At 49.5% G+C, this 9,287-nt stretch overlaps 1 protein-coding gene across 1 annotated transcript in view; it reads right to left on the bottom strand.

Annotated features, from left to right (window-relative positions):
- LOC311106756 (myelin transcription factor 1-like protein) overlaps positions 1 to 7,216 on the bottom strand; it is a gene marked incomplete at both ends in the record, with an annotated part of 45,143 nt that extends 37,927 nt beyond the window's left edge. The window contains 2 exons of the mRNA XM_084149151.1: positions 5,998 to 6,116; positions 7,136 to 7,216. Of these exons, the coding sequence (XP_084005277.1) occupies positions 5,998 to 6,116; positions 7,136 to 7,216 (200 nt within the window). The remainder of the gene's footprint in view (positions 1 to 5,997; positions 6,117 to 7,135) is intronic.
- Between the last annotated feature and the right edge of the window lie 2,071 nt (positions 7,217 to 9,287).

The raw sequence follows: 9,287 nt of genomic DNA on the forward strand, positions 1-9,287 counted from the left end.
ATAGATGGAAGGAAAGTAGTGTCGAAACCTACCAAAAAACTATTAGGCAACAACAAATTCAATCCCTTTTAGACAACTTCCTGGACAAAACGTTCCACTGTAATAGTGAAGGTGTAAACTTGGCAGTAGAAAACCTAAACAGTATATTTGACCTCTCAGCTTCCCTATCAAATCTAAAAATCTCTAACAGAAAACCGAAGAAAAGTAACAACAGTTACAAATGGTTTGATGAAGAATGCAAAAACCTAAGAAAGAAATTGAGAAACCTATCCAACCAAAAACATAGAGACCCAGAAAACCTGAGCCTACGCCTTCACAATGGTGAATCACTAAAGTAATACAGAAATACACTACGGAAAAAGAAGGAACAGCATGTCAGAAATCAGCTCAATGTAATTGAAGAATCCATAGACTCTAACCACTTCTGGGAAAATTGGAAAACACTAAACAAACAACACAAAGAGCTATCTATCCAAAACGGAGATGTATGGGTAAACCACTTATCTAATCTTTTTGGACCTATAACAAAGAACAAACAGCAAAAATATATACATGATCAAATGCAAATATTAGAATCAACTATTAAAGACTACCTGTGACACTCTGGCTCTATGGACGTTTATAATTGAGCCAGGGTTGTTCATTTTCATGTGTTTGGGTGTATTTCATTTGGTGGTGTTGGGGATGGGTGAGTTTCATTTTGTTTGTGTCAGGTGGTGATTGGTCGATGACTCCCAATCGGAGGTAACGAGTGTCAGCTGTCGGCTCGTTATCTCTGATTGGGAGCCATATATATTCTGTGTGTTTTCTCCTTTGTGTTGTGGGTTATTGTTTCTTTGTTGCTGTTAGTCGTATTCAGTATAGAACTTCACGTATCGTCTTTTGTTGTTTCTTTGTGGTTGCTATAATAATAAAGTCATCATGTTCACTCACAACGCTGCGCATTGGTCTCCTCCTTCAGACGATCGTGACAGAATAACCCACCACAAAAGGACCAAGCGGCGTAACAAGCGGCAACAGGACCTACCTACGCAGGATTTATGGACGCCTCCTAAGGATTTTTGGACATGGGAGGAGATTCGGGCTGGAAAGGGTCCTTGGGCACAACCGGAGGAATATCACCGCCCTCGTGAAGAGCTGGAGGCAGCTGCAGCCGAGAGGAGGTGGTATGAGGAGGAATATCACCGCCCTCGTGAAGAGCTGGAGGCAGCTGCAGCCGAGAGGAGGTGGTATGAGGAGGAATATCACCGCCCTCGTGAAGAGCTGGAGGCAGCTGCAGCCGAGAGGAGGTGGTATGAAGAGGAAGCGCGGAGTCGAGGCTGGAAGCCCGTGGTTACTCCCCAAAAATTTTTTTGGGGGGGGCACATGGCTTGGGCGCCTGGGCAGCAGGAGGCTGCCACAGGTAGAGCTGGAGAGAAGGCTATCGGATTACGGGAGCCATTGGCGAGTAGAGGGAGGGAAGTTGTTGTGGCACGGCATGAGAGACTGAAGTGTGTTACCAGTCTGGTCCGGTCCGTTCTTGATCCCCAGTTAAGGCCAGTGGTGGGTGTTCCCGGTACGGACCGGTCTGTTCCTACTCCACGCACCAGGTCCACGATGTGCGTCGCCAGCCCGGCCCGGCCTGTTCCGGCCACTCGCACCAGGGATAAGGTGCGCGTCGCCAGCCCAGCCCGGCCTGTTCCTGCTCCACGCACGAATCCTACGGGGTGCGTCACCAGTCGGCCAGAGTCTGCCGTCTGCCCAACGGCGCCTGAACTGGCCGTCTGCCCAACGGCGCCTGAACTGCCCGTCGGCCCTATGGCGTCTGAACTGCCCGTCTGTCAAGCGCTGCATAAGCCGCCCGTCTGTACTGAGCCTGCAAAGCCGCCCGTCTGCCATGAGCCTTCAGAGCCGTCCGCCAGATCGGAGCCGCTAGTGCCTTCCGCCAGACAGGAGCCGCTAGAGCCTTCCGCCAGACAGAATCATACACCTGCTATGGAATCAGCAGGAGCCGACGCAACCCATACTAGACTGGAAGCTCAGGTTCGGGACCAGAAAGAGCAGCTCCTGCAGATGGGAGCCGCCCTGCTGGAGGTGATGACTGCAATCCGAGGCTGGGGTCCGCCTCCACCGCCAGCCTCCCAGCCAGCACCATCAGCCAGCCATGAGCAGCCAGATCTGTCAACCAGCCATGAGCAGCCAGATCCGTCAGCCAGCCATGAGCAGCCAGATCCGTCAGCCAGCCATGAGCAGCCAGTTCCGTCAGCCAGCCATGAGCAGCCAGATCCGTCAGCCAGCCATGAGCAGCCAGATCCGTCAGCCAGCCATGAGCAACCAGATCCGTCAGCCAGCCAGGAGCAGCCAGACCCGTCAGCCAGCCATGAGCAGCCAGATCCGTCAGCCAGCCATGAGCAGCCAGATCCGTCAGCCAGCCATGAGCAGCCAGATCCGTCAGCCAGCCATGAGCAGCCAGATCCGTCAGCCAGCCAGGATCCGCCAGATCCGTCAGCCAGCCAGGATCCGCCAGAGCCGTCCAGCCAGGATCCGCCAGAGCCGTCCAGCCAGGATCCGCCAGAGCCGTCCAGCCAGGATCCGCCAGAGCCGTCCAGCCAGGATCCGCCAGAGCCGTCCAGCCAGGATCCGCCAGAGCCGTCCAGCCAGGATCCGCCAGAGCCGTCCCGCCAGGATCCGCCAGAGCCGTCCAGCCTGGATCCGCCAGAGCCGTCCCGCCAGGATCCGCCAGAGCCGTCCCGCCAGGATCCGCCAGAGCCGTCCCGCCAGGATCCGCCAGAGCCAGCCAGCCAGGATCCTCCATCTAGTCAGGTGCTGCCCCTTAGTTCGGTGCTGCCCTTTAGCCCGGTGCTGCCCCTTAGTCCGGTGCTGCCCCTGAGTCCGGTGCCGCCCCTTAGCCCGGTGCTGCCCCGTAGTCCGGTACTGCCCCTTAGTCCTGTACTGCCCTTTAGTCCGGTACTGCCCCGTAGTCCGGTGCTGCCCCTTGTCCCGGTGCTGCCCCTTATCCCGGTGCTGCCCCTTATCCCGGTGCTGCCCCTTAGGCCGATGCTGCCCCTTAGTCCGGGGTTGCCCCTTAGTCCAGGTGGGGTTAGGTGGAGGGTGGTCATTGGGAGGAGGCTACCGAAGCAGGTTGTGACTGTGGTGGGGTGGGGATCACGACCGGGGCCAGAGCCGCCACCATGGACAGACGCCCACCCAGACCCTCCCCTAGTCCTGATGTTGGTGCGCCCGGAGTTCGCACCTTTAGGGGGGGGTACTGTGACACTCTGGCTCTATGGACGTTTATAATTGAGCCAGGGTTGTTCATTTTCATGTGTTTGGGTGTATTTCATTTGGTGGTGTTGGGGATGGGTGAGTTTCATTTTGTTTGTGTCAGGTGGTGATTGGTCGATGACTCCCAATCGGAGGTAACGAGTGTCAGCTGTCGGCTCGTTATCTCTGATTGGGAGCCATATATATTCTGTGTGTTTTCTCCTTTGTGTTGTGGGTTATTGTTTCTTTGTTGCTGTTAGTCGTATTCAGTATAGAACTTCACGTATCGTCTTTTGTTGTTTCTTCGTGGTTGCTTTAATAATAAAGTCATCATGTTCACTCACAACGCTGCGCATTGGTCTCCTCCTTCAGACGATCGTGACACTACCAGAACCCACTGGATTCTCCAATTACATTGAATGAACTACAGGACAGAATACAAACCCTCCAACCCAAAAAGGCCTGTGGTGTTGATGGTATCCTCAATGAAATGATAAAATATACAGACCACAAATTCCAATTGGCTATACTTAAACTCTTTAACATCATCCTTAGCTCTGGCATCTTCCCCAATATTTGGAACCAAGGACTGATCACCCCAATCCACAAAAGTGGAGACAAATTTGACCCCAATAACTACCGTGGGATACGCGTCAACAGTAACCTTGGGAAAATCCTCTGCATTATCATTAACAGCAGACTAGTTCATTTCCTCAGTGAAAACAATGTACTGAGCAAATGTCAAATCAGACCACGTATTCACCCTGCACACCCTAAATGACAAACAAACAAACCAAAACAAAGGCAAGGTCTTCTCATGCTTTGTTGATTTCAATTTTTTTTTGACTCAATTTGGCATGAGGGTCTGCTATACAAATTGATGGAAAGTGGGGTTGGGGGAAAAACATATAACATTATAAAATCCATGTACACAAACAACAAGTGTGCGATTAAAATTGGCAAAAAAACACACACATTTATTTCCACAGGGCCGTGGGGTGAGACAGGGATGCAGTTTAAGCCCCACCCTCTTAAACATATATATCAACGAATTGGCGAGGGCACTAGAACAGTCAGCAGCACCCGGCCTCACCCTACTAGAATCTGAAGTCAAAATGTCTACAGTTTGCTGATGATCTGGTGCTTCTGTCACCAACCAAGGAGGGCCTACAGCAGCACCTAGATCTTCTGCACAGATTCTGTCAGACCTGGGCCCTGACAGTAAATCTTAGTAAAACAAAAATAATGGTGTTCCAAAAAAGGTCCAGTTGCCAGGACCACAAATACAAATTCTATCTAGACACCGTTGCCCTAGAGCACACAAGAAACTATACATACCTCGGCCTAAACATCAGCGCCACAGGTAACTTCCACAAAGCTGTGAACGATCTGAGAGACAAGGCAAGAAGGGCTTTTTTTGCCATCAAAAGGAACATAAAATTTAACATACCAGGATCTGGCTAGAATCAGTTATAGAACCCATTGCCCTTTATGGTTGTGAGGTCTGGGGTCCGCTCACCAACCAAGAATTCACAAAATGGGACAAACATCAAATTGAGACTCTGCATGCAGAATTCGGCAAAAATATCCTCAGTGTACAATGAAAAACACAAAATAATGCATGCAGAGCAAAATTAGGCCGATACCCGCTAATTATCCAAATCCAGAAAAGAGCCGTTAAATTCTATAAACACTTAAAAGGAAGCGATTCCCGAACCTTCCATAACAAAGACATCACTTACAGAGAGATGAACTTGGAGAAGAGTCCCCTAAGCAAGCTGGTCCTGGGGCTCTGTTCACAAACACAAACAGACCCCACAAAGCCCCAGGACAACAACAACAACACAATTAGACCCAACCAAATCATGAGAAAACAAAAAGAGAATTACTTGACACATTGGAAAGAATTAACAAAAAAACAGAGCAAACTAGAATGCTATTTGGCTCTAAACAGAGAGTACACAGTGGCAGAATACCTGACCACTGTGACTGACCCAAACTTAAGGAAAGCTTTGACTATGTACAGACTCAGTGAGCATAGCCTTGCTATTGAGAAAGGCCGCCGTAGACAGACCTGGCTCTCAAGAGAAGACAGGCTATGTGCACACTGCCCACAAAATGAGGTGGAAACGGAGCTGCACTTCCTAACCTCCTGCCAAATGTATGACCATATTAGAGACACATATTTCCCTCAGATTACAGAGATCCACAAAGAATTCGAAAACAAACCCAATTTTGATAAACTCCCTTATCTACTGGGTGAAAAACCACAGTGTGCCACCACAGCAGCAAGATTTGTGACCTGTTGCCACAAGAAAAGGGCAACCAGTGAAGAACAAACACCATTGTAAATACAACGCATATTTATGTTGATTTATTTTCCCATTTGTACTTTAACTATTTGCACATTGTTACAACACTGTATATAGCCATAATATGACATTTGAAATGTCTTTATTCTTTTGGAACTTCTGAGTGTTTACTGTAAATATTTATTTTTTATTTCACTTTTGTTTACTATCTACTTCACTTGCTTTGGCAATGTTAACATACGTTTCTCATGCCACTAAAGCCCTTAAATTGAAAATTGAATTGAATTGAGAGACTTCTGCAGCTGTGGAGGCTGAAAGACCATCATCATAAGCCCTGGTCTGTCTAAAGCTCCAACTAACATCAGGTAGTATTGAGATATGTGGTATATTTACTGCATTTCACACGCTAAGTGGATGTGTTGATTTTAATGTATTTCTGTACGTTTCCTGTAGGAGATGTGGGCTGGGCTGACCAGCCTTCGCCGTGTCTGAAGAGAGAGGGTCACAGAAGGACAGGGTCGGCAGAGGGCATATGAACAGACTCACATGTCCACACGTATACTGTATAGGACACAGAGAGACAGAGAGGGGCGTGGGAGACGGAGAAAGGGGGAGTGTGTGTACGTGTGTGTGTGTTTGTGTGTGTGTGTTTGTGTGTGTGTGTGTGTGTGCATGTGCGTGTGCTAGAGAGGATGCAGACAGAGAGGGAGAGAGATGATTGAATGTCAGTGTATGGGGGTGTGTGTAGCGAGGGCTGGATGAGGGATGTGGCCGGCTGCCTGGCTGCTGTGTGACTCCAGCCTACACCAGCAGAATGTAAAACAGCTGTGACACCAGGGATAGAGAGGCTGTTCCAGGCCCCCTCTACAGGCAGGGACCAGCACACACACACACACACACACACACACACACACACACACACACACACACACACACACACACACACACACACACACCCATAAATACACACACACACGAATACACACACACTCCCCCTTTCTCCGTCTCTCCCCTCTTGATCTCTGGCTGTTTCTCGTATGCATGCAGCAGCACAGCCTACCTCCTCCCACACAGAGCAGACAGTCTGCCAGGCTCTGAGCCCCAAAGACCCAGCTCCATTACATGCAAACCTCACCAGACACGGCGTTGCATACTTACATGTTATTCAATCACTTCAACCACACCACTCACACGCGTGAACAAGTGTCTGCATAGCCAAGCAGGGAGTAGAATGTCCATAGGGGGAGCAGTGGGTGTGTGTGTGTGTGGGGGGGGGGGGGGGGGGGGGGGGATAGGCTATGGCTCAGGTGGCTGAGGTCCCTGATGATCTTCTTGGCCTTCCTGTGACACCTGGTGTTGTAGGTGTCCTGGAGAGCAGGCAGAGTTCACCCAATGGTGCGTTTGGCTGAGCGTACCACCCTCTGTAGAGTCTTGCAGTCAGCGTCGGTGGACCAGGCTGTGATGCAGCCCGACAGTATGCTCTCGATGGTGCTCCTGTAGAACACTGTGAGAGCCCTCGGGGACAGGCCGAATTTCTTCAGCATTCTGAGGTTGAAGAGTCGCTGTCGCGCCTTTTTCACCACGGTGTCCGTGTAGTTTGACCATTTCAGCTCCTCAGAGATGTGTACGCCGAGGAACTTGATGTTTTTTACCGTCTCCATGGCGGCCCCTTTGAGGATGGGGGCGTGCCCAGCCTGGTTCTTCCTGAAGTCCACAATCAGCTCCTTTGTTTTGCTGACGTTGAGGGAGAGGTCGTTAACCTGGCACCATGCCGCCAGAGTGCCTACCTCCTCTCTGTAGGCCGTCTCGTTGTTGGCCTACTACCGTCGTGTCTTCAGTGAACTTAATGATGGAACTGTGTGAGGCTACGCTGTCGTGGGTATACAGGGAGTACAGGAGGGGACTGAGGACGCACCCTTGTGGGGCCCCCGTGTTGAGGATCAGTGTGGAGGAGGTAATGCTACCTAAAAAAGGTGTTTAGCTCGTCCAGTAGGGCGGCATTGGTGGCTGCGATGTGACTGGCTTTCTTTCCGTAATCTGTTATTATTAGAAGCCGCTGCCACATACACCTCGTGTCCGACCCGCTGAATTGCTCCTGCACTTTGTCCTATATTTGTGTCTCGCCATCTTGATCAATCTGCATAGGTCGTATTTGTACTGTTTAAGCATACAATTGTCGTGGTCACCTTGCCGTGTTTATAAGCAGCATCTTTCTCCTTCAGTTTCCCGACAAGGCTTCCATCAATCCACGGTTTTTGATTCGGGTACGTTTTGAAAGACACCATCGGTATCACATCATCTATGCATTTTTTTATGAATCCGGTGACTGAGTTGTACAGACCTGACCACCGGAACTTCCCTGTTGAGTCTTTGTTTGTAAGCGGGGAGGAGCAAAATTGAGTCTTGGTCAGAGGGCCTTATACCCTTGTCGAAAAGGCATGTAGCAGTGGTCAAGAGTAGAATTTCTGCGAGTTGGACAATTAATGTGTTGATAGTAATTTGGGAGCACAGACCTCAAATTACTTTTGCTAAAGTCACCCGCGACAATGAACGCTGCCTCCGGGTATGCAGTCTCCAGTTTGTTCAGGGTCCAATGAAGATCTTTGAGAGCATTTTTGCTGCCGGCTTGGGGCGGATGTACACAGCCGTGCCGATACTCCCTGAGAACTCTCTCAGGGAGTAAAAAGGGCGACATTTGATGACCAAGTATTCAAAGTTGGAAGAGCAGAAGCTTGCAAGTTCCTGTACATTTCCTCCATTGTTATTGGTCATGAAGCAGACACCACCACATTTGTTCTTGCCAGAGAGAGCCCGCTTCCTATCCGCTCGATGAACTGTAAAGCCCGCTGGTTGTATGTAATCCGTCTGGATGTCGGAGGAAAGCCAGGTCTCAGAAAAACAGAGTATGTTGCAGAATCTGATGTCCCTCTGGAAAGAGATCCTCACTCTGAGTTCGTCTGGTTTATTCACTAATGATTGAACACTAAGACCCCTCCACGTCTGCCTCTCCATCGGTATCTTTCTTTCCTTCTCTCCAGTAGGACTCCAAGGCTGCACGGCGCCTCAGCGAAACCTGCAAAGTTTTGTAATAGCTTGAAGCGAAGCTACTATTTTTGTCGCCGCCATCTTGCCATGGAGATGCTCCACGCGCTGCAAGTCCCTGCCTTATTGGGTATCAGGAAGATACAAACCCACATGGATGCTTGAAAGACAAGCGAGGAGAGAATAATTAAAGACAGCCAAATTTCATCCGTGGATTAATCTCTGATTAATCGTCGGAGTAGAGAAACACACGATTTTGTATGACTCCGGGTCAGAATTCTAAGAACCAGCTAAAAAGAGGACCATTTGCAGGTCAGGTAAAATAACAACCCAATGTTCATCTCCCATGACAAACTAGCTAGCAACAGCTGGCCAGTGTAGTCAGTGTAGTCAGCATGTTAGTCAGTCAGTCTGCCTGCCTAGCTCTCTCTCACACGCGCGTGAGCGCACGAGCACACACACACACACACACACACACACACACACACACACACACACACACACACACACACACACAGGCCTGGCTGGCATACAGTCATAGAGTAAAATAGGATCGAATATAGAATTGCATAGAATAGAATAGCATAGAATAAAATACAATAACATAGAATATAATTCTCTAATATTCCACTAGGTACCAAGTCCTCGTTATAGGGAAGCACTTGTATATCTTTGTCAACCAGGATAGTA

This window comes from Coregonus lavaretus (assembly GCF_964263955.1).
Source record: "Coregonus lavaretus genome assembly, chromosome: 31".
In the NCBI taxonomy this organism is placed as follows: Eukaryota; Metazoa; Chordata; class Actinopteri; order Salmoniformes; family Salmonidae; genus Coregonus; species Coregonus lavaretus.